Below are 19,685 nucleotides of genomic sequence, written 5' to 3' on the forward strand. Positions count from 1 at the left end.
TGAGGTCCTGGGTGATGATGGAGCCCAGGAAACGGAAGGAATCCACTATGGTGACGGGGGAGTCCCACAGGGTGATGGGGGAGGGTGGGGCTCTGTTCCGCCGGAAATCCACAACCATCTCCACTGTCTTTAGAGCGTTGAGCTCCAGGTTGTTCTGACTGCACCACGACACCAGATGGTCAGACTCCACCTGTAGGCGGACTCGTCCCCACCAGAGATTAGTCCAATGAGGGTGGTGTCATCCGCAAACTTCAGGAGCTTGACGGACTGGTTGCTGGAGGTGTAGCTGTTGGTGTACAGGGAGAAGAGCAGAGGGGAGAGAACGCAGCCTTGGGGGGAACCGGTGCTGATGGTCCGAGAGGCTGAGACATGTTTCCCCAGCTTCACGTGCTGCTTCCTGTCAGACAGGAAGTCAGTGATCCACTTGCAGGTGGAGTCGGGCACGTGCAGCTGGGAGAGTTTGTCCTGCAGCAGAGACGGGATGATGGTGTTAAAAGCAGAGCTGAAGTCCACAAACAGGATCCTGGCGTAGGTTCCTGGGGAGTCCAGATGCTGCAGGATGTAGTGGAGGGCCATGTTGACAGCATCGTCCACAGACCTGTTGGCTCTGTAGGCGAACTGCAGGGGGTCCAGGAGGGGGTCGGTGAGGGACTTCAGGTGGGACAGGACTAGCCGTTCAAAAGACTTCATGACTACAGAGGTCAGGGCGACGGGCCTGTAGTCATTGAGTCCTGTGATCCTGGGCTTCTTGGGGACAGGGATGATGGTGGAGGCCTTGAAGCAGGCTGGTACGTGGCATGTCTCCAGGGAGGTGTTGAAGATGTCAGTGAACACCGGAGACAGCTGGTCAGCACAATGCTTCAGGGAGTGAGGGGAAACGGAGTCCGGACCGGCTGCCTTACGGGGATTTAGTCTTCTAAAGAGCTGGTTAACGTCTCTCTCCAGAATAGAGAGGGTCGCTGCTGGTGGGGGAGGGGAAGGTGATAATGATGAAGAGGCGTGAGCACCTGATTGGCTGGGGGAGGGAGGGGAGGGGGACTGCAGCAGGTTGGTGGAGCTGTGGGGGATGGGAACAGGACATTGTCTTTCGAATCTGCAGTAGAACTCTTTCAGCTCGTCTGCCAGGCGGAGGTCATTCATGGACTGGGGGGTTTTTGGCTTGTAGTTGGTGAGGTGTTTGAGGCCTCTCCAAACCGAAGCAGAGTCACTTGCTGAGAACTGTTGTTGGAGTTTCTCAGAGTACAGTCGTTTAGCGTCTCTCACCGCCTTGCTAAACTTGTATTTTGCCTCTGTGTACAAGTCTTTGTCCCCACTCCTAAATGCCTGATCCTTCTGCAGGCGTAGTGTTCTGAGTTCCGCTGTGAACCAGGGTTTGTCGTTGTTGTAACTCACCGTGGTGCATGATGGTACACAGCTGTCCTCACAGAAGCCGATGTAGGAAGTTACAGCCTCTGTGAACTCATCCAGACTGTCAGTAGCAGTCCTGAAAACATCCCAGTCTGTGCAGTCAAAGCACGCCCGAAGATCCTCCAGCGCCTCACTGGTCCACTTCTTGAATTCCCTCACCACAGGTTTGCAGAGCTTTAGTTTCTGCCTGCATGCAGGAATCAGATGGACCATGACGTGGTCAGAGTGTCCCAGTGCAGCACGAGGGACGGCGTGATAAGCCCTGCTTACTGTGGTGTAACAGTGATCCAGCGTGTTCTCCTCTCTGGTGGGGCATTTAATAAACTGTCTGTATTTAGGGAGTTCATGGGTGAGATTTCCTTTGTTAAAGTCCCCGAGGACAATAACTAAAGAGTCCGGGTTGGTCCGCTCCACACGCCGTATCTGGTCGGCGAGTGTCCGCTGAGCCTCGTGCACGTTGCCCGCCGGCGGCATGTAAACACCGACCAGGATGAATGAAGCGAACTCACGGGGGGAATAAAAGGGTTTGCAGTTGATGAAGAAAGTTTCCAGATCAGGAGAACAGTGTTGTAGGATCACCGTTACGTCGTTGCACCAGCTGTTGTTGAAGTAGAAGCAGATTCCTCCACCCTTCGTCTTGCCGGAGAGCTCCGTGTCGCGGTCCGCTCGGAGCAGCTGGAAGCCCGCCAGCTGGAGCGCGGAGTCCGGTATCGATCCGCAGAGCCACGTCTCCGTGAAGCACAAGACGGAGGATGTAGAGAAGTCTCTGTCTCTCCTCATCAGCAGCTGAATTTCGTCCAGTTTGTTGCACAGTGAGCGCACGTTGGAGAGACAGATGCCCGGCAGCGGAGTGCGAGAACCCCGCCTGCGGAGTCTCACCAGCGAGCCGGCCCGTTTTCCTCTCCTACGGCGTCTCACCGCGTGACGAAAGGTGAGCGCACCTTTGACTATAATGTCCAGTAATTCCACGGAAGAAAGCAGGAAAGTTGGAAGTAACTCCGCTGGAGTTGTTCCACGGATGTTCAAGAGCTCATCTCTGGTGAAAGAGCTCCGGGAATCGCAGCAGGAAACATAATTAACAACAAAAACAACAAAAAACGAAGCGCACCGAAGCACCGAGGCGGCCATCAACGACGCCATCTTGTAGACAAACAGCTGATGAAGAAAGGACGTGGAGCTTTTGATTACAGGTCTGCTGAAGGGGTGATCGCAGTGAAATGGTATGACAACAAATGCGTCAACTTTCTGAGCAATGCCTGTGGGATCATGCCTATTTCAACTGTCAAACGGTGGAGCAAAGAGGCCCATGCAAAGATAAATGTCCCGTGCCCATCACTCATCCCTGCCTACAATCAGCATATGGGACACTGCATGAAAAGTGGGATTTTCGTCAGTATGCGGCACTGTAAATTGTCGTGGAATTTCAGGTTTGCGGCAATTTGCGGCAATTTGCGGGCAACGTCGAAAACTGCCGTAAATTGTCAGAAATTGACGTGGGCCTCCCTTGGCAGTTGTCCCCCCATGACCCCCCTCCTCCTATTTCTAGGGGAGGCTTTGACATGTAAATGAAAATGCTGTGAGCTATACAAATGCAAATCAGGGTCGCAGAGGGAGTTTTAGCCCAGGTGACATTTTTTAAAAGGTAAGAAAATCTCTGGTACAAATAGATCAGGCTCAGTAGCCTTATTATAGACTCTTACATTTTAGCTTGAATTGATTTATTTAATTCAAATATGCTAGATTACTGTGTACGCCATTAGCAATGGCAAATGTTATGTAAAAAAGATACACAAAATAACTTCTTTAAAAAATTAGTTTTAATCAAGGTAAAATGAGCATTCCATGCAAACAACATTTGAATCAGAATGAGGGGTCTGCAGAGATCAGTCTCCTAGAGCTCAACTACAGTGCATAGTGGCAGGACTACAGTGACCTTTTCTTTGGTCTTACCTAAATGCAGAGGATGTATTAACCACACATCTTCTAGCAATGCGCTCAACTGGCATAAAATGATGCTGTATGACGTGTCTGTTCCCTGCAAGCCCCAAACTTCTATTGGCTTTCCATAAAAATGTTTGTCCGGGTGGAGATGAAGCCTGGAAACTTGTGCAAGAACATGTTTAAATGCCGTACCCTTTGACACAACATTACCAACTATAAACTGCTTTATAATGGCTGGTCGTAGTTCTGCTAGAGGGTCAAGGACGGGTTCCTCAAAACTGTTAGTGTTTCCACACCACTTAGCATAAATATACGCTGACCTTTCTGCTCTGCATCTATCGATTGAGTAAGTTACATTCATATATGTTACCCGTTTACATGTCATGGCAAAACATTCAACCTCAGTGACACAAGGGTACATGTGATGATACATTGTCAACATTGCATGTCTGTCAGACTCATTGTCTGGTGGAATGGAGAAAGAGGCACCACTGTACAGATTTATAGGGAAAGTCGTTCCGCTGACACCAAAACACTGCTTTACATAAAGCATATCAGCTGTTTCAAAGTCCCAACCATTTGTCTTCCTAAAATACTGGTCCTTCCGTATAACAATAACCTCGTATGTGATTGGAGGACCCTCAGACTCCTCGTCCAATCACGTGTGAGGTCATAGGCATGACTGATACAGCAGTACATGCAAGACGAGCATACAAACAGACACGTGTGTGTTACTATATTCAGAAGAACTGTATCTCCAGTTCCTTTGTTTGGTTTTTGCTGGTTCGTGAATAATGGCTGGACGACGTCTCGCGTTCAACTCGCCTTCAACTCCTCTCCGCGGTCACCAACTTTCGGCCAGTCCGCAGACAAACGAGAAGAAGCTGCTGAATGCTCTCAGTGGATCGTCTCGTCAACTCCAACAACAAACTGCCGATATCAACGAGCGGTTCGCTCCACTGGAGCGTTCGGGACTCTGCGGGTTTGTGTCCATGGAGGAGAGGAACCGACTCAGAGAAGAGGAGACGGGCGCACAATCCCACGATAGCGGTAAGAATACGTTCGATGACTGCAAGCTAAGCTAAGAGTAGCGTAGCCTCAAGCTAAGCTAAGAGTAGCCTAGTAGCCTTACAAGTGAGCAGAAACAGCTTTATTAAAGTGTGTTTTCTTTGCCGTGTCGTTTACAGGAAGCGGTTTGGAGTCTTCACAACTCCGAGACGAACTACAGGCGCTACGAACCGGAGCAAGGGTCAGATTTAAATAATCCCAGTGAGCACAAGACGTAATTTCAACGTTGAAATATGGTTGAAATCGGGTTGAAATGAGGTCTGAACGTCTAAGACCTCATTTCAACGTCTTTTCAACCGGCTAAAAATGGGATGAAACATCAACGTGCCAGAAAACGTCAATTTGTTGATAAATGTGTCATGATGTAACGTAAGGTTGAAAGATAGGCGATATTAACGTTAAGATTTTCATAATAATTAATAAACTGGTCGGCGAAATTTGGTCTACGCGAAGACGTAATTTCAACGTATTTACTATTTCGCTTAAAACGCCATAAATATGAAACTACGGACTGCGTGCTGTTAATAAGATGCGTTTAAGACATAATAATGCGGGCAGGTTCAAACATTACTTGTAAACACGTGACTCCGCTCACATCTGTAACGCGCATGCGCGAGTTCTTAGACGCCTGCAGAGCTCCGAGCGGACGAGGCGAAGTTACGGCAGCAGAGCGACATGAACGGGCTGATAGAACCACGACGGAGTGTTTGGATGAAGCACACATGGAACTATAACCGGGTGTTTTACTTGTGCTGCCCACCCGATACAGGAAAGACGGCCCTTTTTGTTAAGCTAGTTAGCGTTAGCGCAGGTAGTTTGCTAGTTAGCATGCTAGCTTGGAGCATGCTAGCGTGCAGCATGATGACCTGGACCAAAAGTAAACATTCCAGACATTTTTGTGCGTGTTTGGTGTTACTAATGCGTTAGATTGTTGCTGTACCCATAAATATTATTGCATTTCACATTGAAAAAAATACGTTTTTAAAGCAATGGGGGCTAAATACAGATTGCAAGGGTGAAGGGCTGAATTCAACAAGTTGTGCTCTGTAAACAAGAGGGCCAACACATTGTAAGTTACTGCTGCTTAAAGCATGATACTGTGTAATATACCTGAAAATGTTACTCCAGAAATACCATAAGTTGCAGATGAATTGTTATCTTGTTGATAATGTAATAAGTAAACCATCTATAAATGAGTGTTCTAACACAACTGCTGCTGTTATTATTATTAGTTTATTACTGTCATCATAAACCCAAATGACCAACTTTGCCGTTGTGCTTCCCTCCTCACAGGTTTCTGCGGGTGGTGGTTGCATCTGATGGAGGTTACGTCTGATGATGGTTGTCCCTGCACTGGTCCTGCCTTACCCCTGGCTTAGTAATCCACAATATTAGAATCATTTCTGTTGTAGGAATCGGATGTACTGTACATCTTTTAAGTTGTTCACACCTTCTTCCCTACTGTTTTCCCCTCAGGTTTCTCCAGGTTGAAGGTGTTTTACATTTTGGGGTTTAGGGGATAGGGTGTTGCATGTTTACAGATTGCAAAGCTGAACAAAATAAAATGATTTGAATTGAATAAACACGTTGACCAGAGGAATCTGCTCCGTGCACTCTGACTCCCTTTACACAAAGAATCCTCAAGTGAGGATGAGGGAGATGCAGCTGATTTCAGGTATACTATCCCAACTCAAGTGACTCAGACCCACATCTTGTTACAGAATCTATAATGAAGTTCCAATGATTCAGAAAAATGGTCTACAGACACAGAATTGTTGAATACAGAAATGTTGTTTCTGCACTTTTAATTCCATAATTTATTTTATTATTAATTAAAAAATATTTTATTTCTGTATTGTTTTTAATTAGCAAAAGTGCTGTTATATGTATTGTTATATTTATAATAAATACAAATCAATAAAATAATGTGTTTGTCCTTGTTAAGGGCTGTTAACACGACAACTGTGACTAAGTATGTAACTTGTACGTTTCCAGCGAGCAATTTATCCGTTGAAACAACGTTGAAAAGACGTCTATGGCCCGACGTTGAAAAGACGTCTATGGCCCGACGTTGAAAAGACGTCTATGGCCCGACGTTGAAAAGACGTCTATGGCCCGACGTTGAAAAGACGTCTATGGCCCGACGTTAAAAAGACGTCTATGGCCGGACGTTGAAAAGACGTCTATGGCCCGACGTTGAAAAGACGTCTATGGCCCGACGTTGAAAAGACGTCTATGGCCCGACGTTTAAAAGACGTCTATGGCCGGACGTTGAAAAGACGTCTATGGCCCGACGTTGAAAAGACGTCTATGGCCCGACGTTTAAAAGACGTCTATGGCCGGACGTTGAAAAGAGGTTGCAAATTGGTTCAAAAGTGAAAGTTGTTTCAACGTCTATTCGTAGACGTTGAAAAGACGTTCACGTATAGACCCGTTTTCAACGTGATTTATAATATCGGTGGTAAACTTACAAATGTGGACGTAGTTTCTTTTTAAACCTCTAAAATAATGATATAGCACACAAGAGAAGACGAAATATTACCGTATTAAAAAATCACGTTGAAATGTGGTCTAAACATAGACGTCTTTTCAACGTCTACGAATAGACGTTGAAACAACTTTCACTTTTAAACCATTTTGCAACGTCTTTTCAACGTCGGGCATAGACGTCTTTTAAACGTCTTTTCAACCAAAAAATGCTTACTGGGTTATTTTGAACAGTCAGTCAGAGAAATGACATCTAGTTAATAGGATAATGTAACGTATGCTTTGCTCAAATCAAAGATGCCAACGAGGTGTGATTAAGTTACGTAGCGCAGTTTATGTTACTATTTCCCAGGTGACGTTTATGTAACGTTACTATTCTGATCAGGTTAACCAACGTTACCGTACGTTGCCACACAGCGTTCCATTGGTCGAATGGAGTGCAGGAACACCGGCGAACCGCCCTGCAGTCACTTTGACATTTTAGGTTAACTCGGCCAAACGCACGTGTTGTTTCGCTTGAATTAAGTGCACTAATGTCCGATGCTGAATGTCGACGGCCCGGCTAGGCTGGTGTGTCACGGCACTTATGTTTTACTAAAGTCCTCAAATGAATAAATCTTTTTAAAATAAATCTTGGCTTTTAACTGGCAAGACAGACAATTTATTATTTATAAGTGGTAGCATGTTATGTGTTTGTCGCTCGGGTTAGATCTGCTGTTGGTTTGCGGTACGTGTCGGGAGTGTCTGGCAGTGGTTTCGCGCTCTTCTGATTGCGAGGTTTCATTCGCAGTGTGAAAGACGTTGCTCTCTGTGCGCATGGACAGAAAAGGCCCAGCATGCCGGCGTGTTTTAATGAAGCGCAACTTCGGGGTCGTGTGCACTGACAAGTTGAGCAGTTAAACTTTGTGAAGAGAGGAAGGCAGATAATCAATGTGGCGTGGCCGTGCCCCCCCTCTTCTCCCCCAGCCTCTTGGGAGAGCGGGCACGTCAGACCGCATCACGCCTTCCCAAATCAGACAGAATAGCTCCTTTTGGTTTCTACCAGGCAGCTACTTCCAGTTCTGGGGCATTTGTATGTGACTAAGCTATTTCAATTATTTTAGTTTACAAGTCCACGTCCATTCTTTAATTGAGAACATGCTTTTGTGCTGTTTGAGAACATGCTTTTGTGCTGTTTGTGCTTTTGTGACTGAAAGCATCAAAACTGTCGTCCCCAACGCAGAGTGTGACATCACAGGGACCGTGGTCACATCTACCAACATGTGCAGTTTGGATTCTGTTATCTGTCAGAAGTAGTTGAGAGACTCGATCCACTTTGTGAAAGTTTACTTTGCTCGGTTTGTTGCAGCAGTTTAGAAATGATTCTTTGTCGCTCATCTCCAGCTTGATCCTTTTCAGCAGATGCTGTGAGCTCCTTCTCAAAGTGTCTCGCCACACACACACACACACACACACACACACACACACACACACACACACACATAAGCCAGCATCGTCGGCAGTGGCAGCGAATGTGCAAATAGTTTGAGTCTAAAGCAAACAAACAGTAGATATTATCAATGCCAAAAAAACACACCCGGATATCACTCTATATAAAAAGCTCTACATGTTTGAACACACAATGTTACCTGATGGTCAACGGCATGCAGCCAGACCCATTTACCCCCCAAATGTTTACACTGCTTTCTAACACTGTCAACTCACCCAGCAGAAACGGAGCAGACACACACTCTGAGATATTAAACAAATAAATTCCACAGACCAGCCCGTAGAGACCCACTGTCCATTGCAGCCTGCGTTGATTGATAAGGCGGAGGCTGCTGTGGTGGAGGGAGTCGCAGCAGCTCCACCAGTAATCACTAAAAGCGGTTTATGCTTAGCAGCTGCTGCAGGGAGGAATGTGGCGCCGACAGCTTGAATGTGCCGTGCAGGAACCTTTTTTTTTTGGGATCAACTGATGGCCAGTTGAGGTGACCTGCGTGGACTAATGTACTGCTTCACGGGGCAGAAGCTTCACAGATTGCCGTCTGCGTGGAGGAATTTGTCATCGATCGCCGCTGTCACCCGTAAATCACATTTTGGGACATTGTTGAAGCAGGTAACCACAAAACAAGCTGACTCTGGTGTTTACTGCTTCAAGATTAACTCTTCAGGTTGCTAGATTTTCCTAATTAAGGAGTTCTCCCTTAAAACCCCCTTTTAAATACACGGATCCTCCTCCACACAGCTGTGTTGGCGTGATTGATTTTTATTCCTTGTATGTAGACCAAACCCCAAGGCCTCTTCCCTGACGTTTGTAGCTATGAGCTCATCGCTCATCCCTCCGTGCACGTATTGGCGTGTGTGCTGCCTCAGTGGCACATATGCCGCTGTTACGTCTCACAGTATTTCTCTCCATTCAGATATGTTTGCACAAGGTCAAACAGGGAGAGCATCTGGTGGGGGAGAAGCTGATTATTTGAGGAATGTCAGGCAGCATCTGGGAGCACTCTCAGAAATGCACGTGTACAAATGTTTTTATTCACGGAAACATTTACTTCGTACTGGTACTCAATCTCTCTGTCTCACACTCACACACACATTCTCTTGCATATACACGAACGTTCAGCGCAGTGAGGCCAGCAGCCGATAGGGGGCACTGCAGGGCTGTGGAATGTCTCTGTCCAATCGGCTGGCAGGTCGTTTGGAGCCCCGGCTTCCCACCGGCACGTCTCCTTCTCCTCTCTTTTCTCCCGACGGTCGTCGTCTCTCTCTACATCTCTCCTCGTCTCTCGGCATCTCCCTCCTCCCCCACCCCACCCACCCCTCCTTTCGTCCTCCTCGTCTTCCCCGGGATTGAAATTGGCCACAGCCAGGTGCTGAGTGTGTACGGTGGAACTGCAGTGGAGAACAAGAGGCAGGAAGGAGGAAAGTGGGGTTTCAGCAGAAGATGATCGGTGGTTGCAGGAAAGGCTAGAGGACGCCTGGGAGGACAGGCTGTCTGTGGATGTATACCTGTGGAGAAAAGACTGCCTTTGTCAACATCTGGGCCAGCTGCTGACAAGGTGCCTGGTCTGCACGGCCTTTTTTTCTTCCCCGCTGTCTGTCCGTCGCTCCATCCTTCTCTGCACATATGTCTGTCTGTGTGGGGTTGTGTGCATGTGTGTGTGTGCATGGCAAAGATACGGCCTGTGTCTGAATGCATAGCTGTGTGATGGGATTTATTTTTATTTATCAATTTTTACCATTTTGAGAGCTGTGACAGTCTTTACAATGTTGATGAAGATTTCACCCCGTCTTCCTTTGTTTTCTGGCTGTCTCCTCTCGTCTCCTTTCCTATTTCCCTTCCTCTGCCTCTGCTGTTTGTGAAGCAATTCATAATGCTCTGAAGCCTCGCTAAAATGGTGTCAGTTTACATAAGATGTTTTTTCCAATAGGGTCCATTCTTGCTAAATCACTTGTGTCAGCAACATGCGGGCTGATATCTGCGAGGTCTGCTGCATGAACGCTGCATGTTCTCTATGTCGGTAGGCGCTGCATAATCTCAACCGGTAGGCCAAACGCTGTCAATTCAATTCGGCAGGAAGTTGCTAGAATATGCACGAGTGACATGTTCTTCATCTGTAAATGCACGTCGTGTAACCTCATCCCTCCCGCTGTCCGATGTGATAGTCATGCATACCGAATGTTGTGTGGAAAATAAGTTCTCCTCCTCTCGTCCTCCTGGGCTTCTTCAGTTTGGGATGAAGGGAGGAGAAACAATTCAGGGACGTTATCGCACAGTGTGTCTCTGCAGCACAGACATTTTGGCCCAATGTTAGTCCTCTCCGCCACTTCTGTCTGTCACTTATTCCACTGTGTTACAGGGAGACTGCATGTGCACAAATAATAAGCATACAGGCTGTGTGCTTCCGTCCTCTGTAGGCCTTTGTCACCCAACATGCTGACACCACATATTTGGCCCTAAGGGGATCACTGATTTACACAATTAACATGATCTGTGTGTGTGTGTGTGTGTGTGTGTGTGTGTGTGTGTGTGTGTGTGGTGTGTGTGTGTGTGTGTGCATCAGCTTGTGTATAGCCTCTGTTTTTTTTGCGTGGCTGTGAAAATCAGTGCAATCTTTCACTCTGATTAAGACATTTTTCCTCCTTTGGAATCACAAAAGCTTATTTTTCTCCTTAACACCCCCAAGAACATACAGTTTTCCTCCTTTGCTTCAACGTCTCCTTCCTCCATGTCTGACAGTTGTGCACTCTGTACCACCTTGTACCACCTCCTTGTTGAAGCAATACAATGTTGGCACAGAGGAAATATTTTGTCAGAAAATGGAAATATTTATTTTTGTCTTAGGTTCAGTGGGTTTGAGCAAGTGTAGTTGTGCAGAATGAGTGTTATGACTGGCCTACTGGAGGTGGGGGGGAGGGGGGTGGCTGCTTGTTCTTCCACTGGATGAAGCGCCTTTCCAATTGTCCCCAATACAGTTACTTACATCACGATTGAACCGTAAATAGCAAAAATCAAGATACTTGGATAATGAACCCAGAACAGTCGGGCTGGCTCTAATCCTCCTCTTCTGTGTTTGCGTTCAGGTGGGGTGGTTGACAAGGATTTGCGGCACTACCTCAACCTGTGTTTCTCCAAGGGCTCAGTGGACCACGACCACCAGCAGATCATCAGAGACAACCTCTACCTCCGCACCGTTCCCTGTGAGTCCACATCCCCCGCCTTTCTCCTTTCCTTGGCTTTCATTCGTTCCTTTTTTGATCTCCTCCTCTGCCTTTCCGTCCGTCTTTGTCCTTTCTCTCCCTCATAGATATAATTTCCCCCTCCCTCCTCCTCCCGCCGCTCCGTTTAATTCTTCTTCTCTCTTTTTTTTTTGGTTCCCCCTTGCCCTTGGGTTTTTACATCACACTCTTTCTCCCCATCTATTGCACCTTCTTTTTAGTCAATCGTCCGGCTGCCGAGCTCTCAGCCTGGGGTTTCCACAGCAACCACCCTCTTGTCTCGAGGCCTGCGTTGCCTTGACGCCCTGCCCCCTCCAGCACGCACTAGACATGCACAACACACCCGCAGATATACAAAGATAACGCGTCACACAACGGAGATGCTTCTTTTATCCTTTTTATCTGAGAAATATTCACACAAAATCCTCGCATAGAAAGCGCACGCCCGTGGCGCGTGGCGGTGTTTACGTCGCATTACATCAGTGCGCGGTCGGGGCAGCGTTGTCATTGCTGGCATTTGCATTGAGAGGATGGCGTCCCCCAGCATCCGTGTGCCGCCCAGCTCGTGAATCAGCTTCTCTTGAGACCGAAACCGCTTTGATGCTCGACTCTGCACAATGCACACATGTTACACTTTCACTACCTTTCAATTGCAGCTCCAGACAGGCCACTTTCCTTCTCCTTCCCTCTGCTTCTTTCTATCCATCTCTGCTCGCTGGCGGTGTAATAGAGCGGCGAAGGCGGGCCAACGTGGTGACAACTGAGGTGATGGGGACTGCCGGAGGTTCAACACTGCAGGTCCACACACATCAGCCCTGTCACAGTACGGGCCCCTTTTGCTGCGATCAACCGTATAGTTTTTTTAACTGGACATTCGGGAGTAATCACAGAATCGCCAAATCTGCAATTATGTGTGACCACCATTGCATCACAACTGCAAGGGAATTGAAATCTCATGTTACAAATATGACAACAAAAATAAAGTAAATTAAATGTATGTTAATGCTGGGAAATAATGAGCACAGAGTTCTTGGTGGTTTAAGAATAAATTGAGTCATTTAAAGACTCATAAAGAAAGATGTTACATTTAGCAGTAATTGAAATTCACAGCATGCAAATAAGTCTATTTGCTCTTCCAAACAAGGACACCTCTGTGGTATAAAGTGAACAGAAAGTCATGACTTTGACATCCTGATTCGTCACCACATTTCAATTATTGCCGCCTCACAGCTTTCAGGATGAAAAGTATTCTGTGTCATCCCTAGAATTAACTGCTATCACAGTACACTCAATTCAAAGATCTACCGCACCTTTGAAATACATTATATTACAATTATTCCCAAAATGTGCCTTCATCTGACCAATGTGATTTAATATTCCTCTGGTCGGCTGGTCTCAACTGCACATGAAGAAGGTCGCACAACATCGTGGCCGAGACGAAAGAATTTTCTTGATTTATTCACTCCAACACCTATATTTATAATGCATGACTTTTACTTGAAACGGAACAGAAACATGTTTTTTACAACCTTGAAATTGGTGGGCCTACTTTTTCCACCATTGGTGTGAATTAGTTAAATACGTTAATGGCTAAAAAAAGGCATCATGCTCTGTGTACCGATACGCATTTTGTGCTTAATTACTCACAACCTGCGCACATAGATGGAATAGGCCGTGGCAGGTGCATGCTCTCCGGAGGGTGGGGGAGAGGTCCAATAATAATGTCATCACGACACTCAAACATGTGCAACTTGAACGCGCACACGATCACAAAGATGTTTGCGAAATGCAACAGTGTTGGTGGAGGTTCTGGAGCCCCCCGCGGGGCCGGGCCGTCAAAGTGACACAGCATCAGGTGGCTAAAAAGCCGGCGTGATGGTTTGCAGGCGCCGCGCTGCTCGTCCCTGGCAGGCTGCTTGTTGTTGTGGTTTGGAGCGTCACAAAATCCGTGTTTTTCTCCCGCGTCTGCATCGCTCTGACCACGCTGTCAGTGCGAGTCAGTCAGCTTGACGAGCAGACGCCACTCTGCATCATGGCATGCTGTCACGTTGAGGCAAGTGTGCGTGCATGTGTGTGTTTTCATACAGCTAGAGGGCTCACATGCTAACATCAGCTTCAGCATCCTCTTACATCACTTCGCTCGAGGATTGGCGGTTTCCCCCCAAAAATAATGCATTTCGTGTGATCATTTGCCATCTGATATGAATATTTGTTAACATTTGGTATCGTCGCCTCCGGACTGTCTGCTGTAGTGTTTGCTGGTGTGTCTGAGTGTGATTGCTTTTTTCCCCCCCATGCTCACTTCCACAGGCATACATGCCAAACTCCTTCTCTACTGCCACTTCAAGGACGCGCACAACACATTTTCACTCGGATAGGGACTAACGCTAATAGCAGACTGGTATGAATGATGGTGTCAAGCAGAGAAAAAACAGACGAGGAGGAGGATATTTTGTGTGGATTAGGAGTGGAATAATGCACCCAGTTCACAGGTTGTAACATTTATAAGACTGTCAGTTTGATAGTTCTCTATTATGTCTTCATTTACTTCATTCACAGGGATCACTTTATCACATTCTTTTAAAAAAATATTCTTGGCTTATGCTTCTTCTGAAGGAGCACCATCTGTTGAGGAATCCAGAGAAGAGAGCCCGATGCTTCTGCTCTTTCTCTATTTGATAAAGATGATGAGAGTGTAAAAAAGTGACAGGGGGATAAATAAGAGGATGTTGAGATGGTAAACATTGTTTGTGCTAAGTAGATATGATGAATGTCGACCTGAGGTACACAGGCGGTAAGGATGAGGAGATCAGCTGGGAAGATTTGGGGAAAAAAAGGGAGCAAGAGAGCGAGCAGGATGGAAATTGAGAAGGCGAGAGTTGATGCGAGAGGTTGGGGCGATGAGCAGAGAGCGGACGTCGGGGGTAAAAGAGTGGACGTGCATTGAATAGGGAGGGGGGGGGGGTTTGGGGGCGAGATGAGGGAGCCTAGTCAGTCCTTCTCCAGAGAGCTGTCCTCCACGCTACTCAGAGGCATCAGTAAAAGGCTCTATAAATAGCTCCAGCCGTGAGCAGCACGTTCCTCTACTCAGATATAGCCTATAAATAAATGCAGTTTCTGTCACTTCACATCCACTGCTCCGGACGCATGCCGCCCCGCAGGCCTCTCTCCTCTGGAGGAGAGGAGCAGATGAAGACGCTGATGAGGAACACGGCCAAGGAGGCCTGGGACGGGGATGTGGGGCCGAGAGGCGGGGCTGGAAAATGATTGCCGTAATGAAAGAGCGACCCCGACGGCGGGGGGGGGGAATTTGAAGATGACACCCTCTTAACCTTGATGAATGCAGGAGGTTTGTAGGCACAGTTCTGTCTGCAACGTTTCTCAGAGGTTTGTACGTCCGAGAATATTACGGCGTAAAGAAAAGCTGCACCAAGAGGCGTATTCGCTGTATGTAGATGAATCAAAGACAGTATGAATGACTAAGTCAGGATCTCTTTTCCAGTCTGATTCATCATTTCTATTCCCGGTGTTGTCCGGCTGCAAATGTTTCTGAAGGCCTCCCGGCTTATTGATGGTAGAATGAAGGTCTTTCCAAACCTGAGAGGATTTGACATCAGAATATACCAAGTTCTCTCTATAAATACTTGTGTTCCTTCTCAGAACACAAATGTTTACAAATTAGTAGCAGAAATAAATAGATGGCACTGATGTCGGTTTTTGTGCTTTAGTTAAAATGATTTGAAAATTTGAGAGGAAATCTGTCCTGGTTTGATCTTTCGAGTTCTGCAAAGACTGAAAACATTTACTTTGCCTCCTGTGTGGCTGTTGTTCTCCCCGTGAAGCTTAGTCAAACCCGCTCCTTTAGATTATTTCCTGTGAACCTGTATGGAGTCGTGGCCGGAGCTCATCTGGTCAGAGAGAACTCGTCAGCCTCATTGTGAACTTCTGTTTCCACCACGCAGTGAATGAAGCTCATCTCAACCAGAATCCGACCTCATAGAAACCTTTCTTCAACGTGGTGCCAAGTGGCTGTTATAGCGAAGTTAGACTTCATGCATTGCCGTTGAAAAGGTAGAATAAGACGGACACTTGCTATTAACACACAGGGATAAAATCGGCAAATAAAACATCCAAATAAACGTTCAGTGAGTTCAACTCGGATGATTTTCACCAGCAAAGGAAGCTGGCTTTACTGTGAGCGACCAACTTCTCCCACCACCATCTGTCCATATGGACGATGTGGATGAGATGATAAAAACACATTTCTTATGTCTGCGTTTCTGTGGGAATTGACAATGCACATTTACATGCACATGTATGTTTTTTTCAAACCGAGGCATTGATTATTCTGTTTGTGTGCCGAGATACAAAGGGCTGAACCAGAAAATAACGAGTGTCACTCGCCATTCTGGGTTGACTTTGTGTCTGCTTGTCTCTGTGTGAGAGAGAGAGAGAGAGAGAAATGCATCTTCCTCCGGGTCGCTCTCCTTAAAAGGGGAGATTTTCCTTGCAGACTTGCTCCTGCTGAAGGGGCTGGCTGGCGTGCTTTCATGTGGTTCTGTGCTTCCTGCTGTTCGAATGGCACACCGGATTAACGTCGCTCCACGGAGCAATGATGCGCATTTCATGAAACAAAATGTTGAACGTGATTTAATTCATTGATTATGTTTCCCTTGCATGCTCCGGGCCCTTTTCCCTCTCCTTGGCACGACCCCCCTCAAGGCGGCAGCTAATCCCAAAAATGAGGTTCCTCTGAAGCCCTTGGTGTTTGTGTGCTTGTCTTACCTTGTTCCCCTTCCAGCGCTGCGTCATAACCCCCCCCCCGGCCCCCCCGATGTCGTCCGGCGTCAATCAGCTCGGCAGACTAAGTGCTTCTTCCATCACTTTCTGGGAATTATCTTTAGTAACGGGGGTCACGATTTGTCCCTTTTAAGGTGCAGGTATCCGTTTAGCAAGCGGCCCGAATCCGCAGAATGATTCACACTGGCCAAACCAAGTCCCCCTCTCTCTTCCTCACCCCCCCCACTGGAGTCCAACCTGTCCACTTAAAAACCAGCTGAAGTGCTCTGAGGTAACCAGGTGTGAGTCTCGGGGGCCAAGCTGTGGTGGTAATTTTAGATTAGATTCAACTTTATTGTCATTGCACAGGGTGCAAGTACTGAGGCAACGAAATGCAGTTTAACATCCAACCAGAAGTGCAAAATAGCAAAAAAGTGCAGAGTATGTGCATATGTAAAGTGTAATAAGTGAATAAATAGATATGTACAGTAAGAAATAGTTGTGCAATATGAACAGTAAGAAATGGATATGCAATATGAACAGTAAGAAATGGATATGTAATAACAGTGCAAATGTTGGCAGGAGGAGGGTGTGTGGCAGTCAAGCCAGGGTGGAGGGGGAAGTACAGTCACTGAGGGAGATGTGTGGGGGTGGGGGGCAGAGTTCAGAGTTCAGGGGGGGCAGAGTTCAGTAGAGTGACAGCCGCAGGGATGAAGCTGTTCCTGAACCTACTGGTCCGGGAACGGAGCACCCTGTAGCGCCTCCCAGGGGTGAGGAGGGCAAACAGTCTGTGGCTGGGGTGAGAGCTGCGCCCTCCAGACATCTCTTGCTCTGGACGGCCTCGATGGTGGGGAGTGAGGAACCGGTGATGTGTTGGGCAGTTTTCACCACCCTCTGCAGTGATTTACGGTCCACGACAGAGCAGCTGCCGTACCGTACTGAGATGCAGTTTGTAAGGATGCTCTCTATGGTACAGCGGTAGAAATTCTCTAGAATCTGAGGAGACAGATGGGCCTTCTTCAGTCTCCTCAGGAAGAAGAGACGCTGGTGTGCCTTCTTTACCAGGGATGAGGTGTTGAGGGTCCAAGAGAGGTCCTCAGAGATGTGGACACCCAGGAACTTGAAGCTGGCGTCACGCTCAACCTCCGTCCCGTTGATGTGGATGGGGATGTGTGTGCCAGTTTTCTTCTAGAAGTCCACAATTAGCTCTTTGGTCTTCTTGGTGTTGAGAGCCAGGTTGTTGTCGCCGCACCACACCGCCAGGTGCTGGACCTCCTCTCTGTAGGCCGACTCATCGTTGTCACTGATGAGGCCAATCACCGTTGTGTCGTCTGCAAACTTGACAATAGTATTACAACCGTGTACAGGTGTGCAGTCGTAGGTGAAGAGGAGAGGACTTAGCACACAGCCCTGTGGCACGCCAGTGTTCAGGATGAGCGTTGAGGAGGTGTGGTTCTCTACCCTAACAGACTGGGGTCTGTTGGATAGGAAGTCCAGTATCAGGAATCAGGAATCAGGAAACAGGAAACATTTATTTGCCAAAATATGTCAAACATACAAGGAATTTGTCTTGGCGGTTAGTGCGCGACAGTAGACAGACAATACAGCAGTGCACAAGTAATAAAATAAAGTAAAATGAAATGCTAATGCAATGGGTTAGTAGAATAAGGCTATGGGTTAGTATAAAACAAGGGAATACAGTTAAAACATTTTAAATATAAAAAAAAAAGATAAAAAGAAAAATATTAAGCATAAAGTGCACTAACGAACAAGTAACAAAGTGACGAGTGACGACAAAGTGATGAATTACAGTTAAAGTGACGAGTGCAGTGTGAAGGGGAGTGACCGGTGGAGTGTTATAGTCAGTCAGTGGGGGACCGGCTCTGTTGATGAGCCCGACTGCCGACGGGAAGAAACTGTTGGTGTGGCGGGAGGTCGTAGTCCTGATGGACCTCAGCCTCCTGCCAGATGGAAGGGACACAAACAGGTTTTGTCCGGGGTGGGAGGGGTCGGCCACGATCTCTGTATCCAGTTACAGAGGGAAGTGTTGATACCCAGGTGGCTGAGTTTCGTGATTAGTTTGGAGGGGATGACAGTGTTGAAAGCTGAACTGAAGTCTATGAACAGCATCCTCACATAGCTGTTGTTATTGTCCAGGTGAGAAAGGGCGGAGTGTAATGCCATGGAGATGGCATCCTCCGTACTCCTGTTCTTGCGGTAGGCGAATTAGAAGGGGTCCAGTGTGGGTGGTAAGCAGGTTTTGAGGTGAGCCAGGACCAGCCTCTCGAAGCGCTTCATGATGGTTGGAGTGAGTGCCACTGGGCAAGTCATTTAGGCTCACTGCGGTGGAGTGCTTTGGCACTGGCACGATGGAGGTGGTTTTAAAGCACGTGGGGACAGTAGCTTGGGCTAGTGACAGGTTGAATATGTCAGTCAGGACCTCAGCTAGCTGCCCAGCACAGGCCCTGAGCACGCGTCCGGGGACGCCATCAGGGCCAGCAGCCTTACGTGCATTAATCCTGCACAGTGCAGCACACACGTCGGTGGAGGAGAGTGTGAGGGGCTGGTGGTCTGAAGTGAGCACAGACTTGATGGCGGCCTCCTGGTTGTCCCTGTCGAAGCGTGCATAAAAGCTGTTAAGCTTGTCAGGGAAGGAGGCATCATTGTTTTGGGGGGTGGTGTTGGTGGGTTTGTAGTCTGTTATGGCCTGGATGCCTTGCCACATGCGACAGGGGTCGGAGTTGTTCTTGAAGTGCTCCTCAATCCTTAGCTTGTGGCAGTGCTTTGCCTGCTTGATGCCCCTCTTCAGGTCAGCCCTGGATGAACTGTAGGCTTGAGCATCACCTGATCTGAAAGCGGTGTCTCGTGCCTTCAGCAGTAGGTGGACCTCTTTGTTCATCCATGGCTTCTGGTAGGGGAAGGTGGTGATTCGTTTTAAGTGTGGGGACACGGTCGATGTTGGTGTCCAGAACGGAAGAGGCATAGGAGTCTATGTCCGTGTGGGAGTCCAGTGTGGACTAAGTGGCAAACACACTCCAGTCCGTGTGTTCGAACCGAAGCTGTAGTGCAGAGTCTGCTCCCTCTGGCCACACTTTAACTGTCCTCACTGTGGGTTTCACACGTTTGATGAGTGGTGTGTATTTCGGGAGAAGACACAAGAAGGGGTGGTCAGACTGTCCTATGTGGGGGAGGGGAGAGAAAGCACAGACCTGCGGCTCCGCAGAGCAAAAGGGGCTCAAGCTGAACACCTTTTGTGAAGCGGCTGCGTATGCAATTCGCCGGGTGTCATATCTGGCGTT

At 47.6% G+C, this 19,685-nt stretch overlaps 1 protein-coding gene across 11 annotated transcripts in view; it reads left to right on the forward strand.

The window, feature by feature from the left end:
* The window catches only part of LOC120812458 (membrane-associated guanylate kinase, WW and PDZ domain-containing protein 2-like), an 81,339-nt gene that overhangs the window by 19,239 nt on the left and 42,415 nt on the right, over positions 1–19,685 (forward strand). For 8 of the 11 annotated variants that reach the window (XM_078097658.1, XM_078097651.1, XM_078097659.1 and 5 more), the window contains exon 2: positions 11,473–11,589. In XM_078097658.1, the coding sequence (XP_077953784.1) occupies positions 11,473–11,589 (117 nt within the window). Of the gene's footprint in view, positions 1–4,035; positions 4,399–4,535; positions 4,598–9,583; positions 9,948–11,472; positions 11,590–19,685 lie in introns of those variants that run through there. The other 3 variants (XM_078097655.1, XM_078097657.1, XM_078097656.1) reach the window with 2 other exon arrangements.

This window comes from Gasterosteus aculeatus, chromosome Y (assembly GCF_964276395.1).
Source record: "Gasterosteus aculeatus chromosome Y, fGasAcu3.hap1.1, whole genome shotgun sequence".
Classification (NCBI taxonomy): domain Eukaryota; kingdom Metazoa; phylum Chordata; class Actinopteri; order Perciformes; family Gasterosteidae; genus Gasterosteus; species Gasterosteus aculeatus.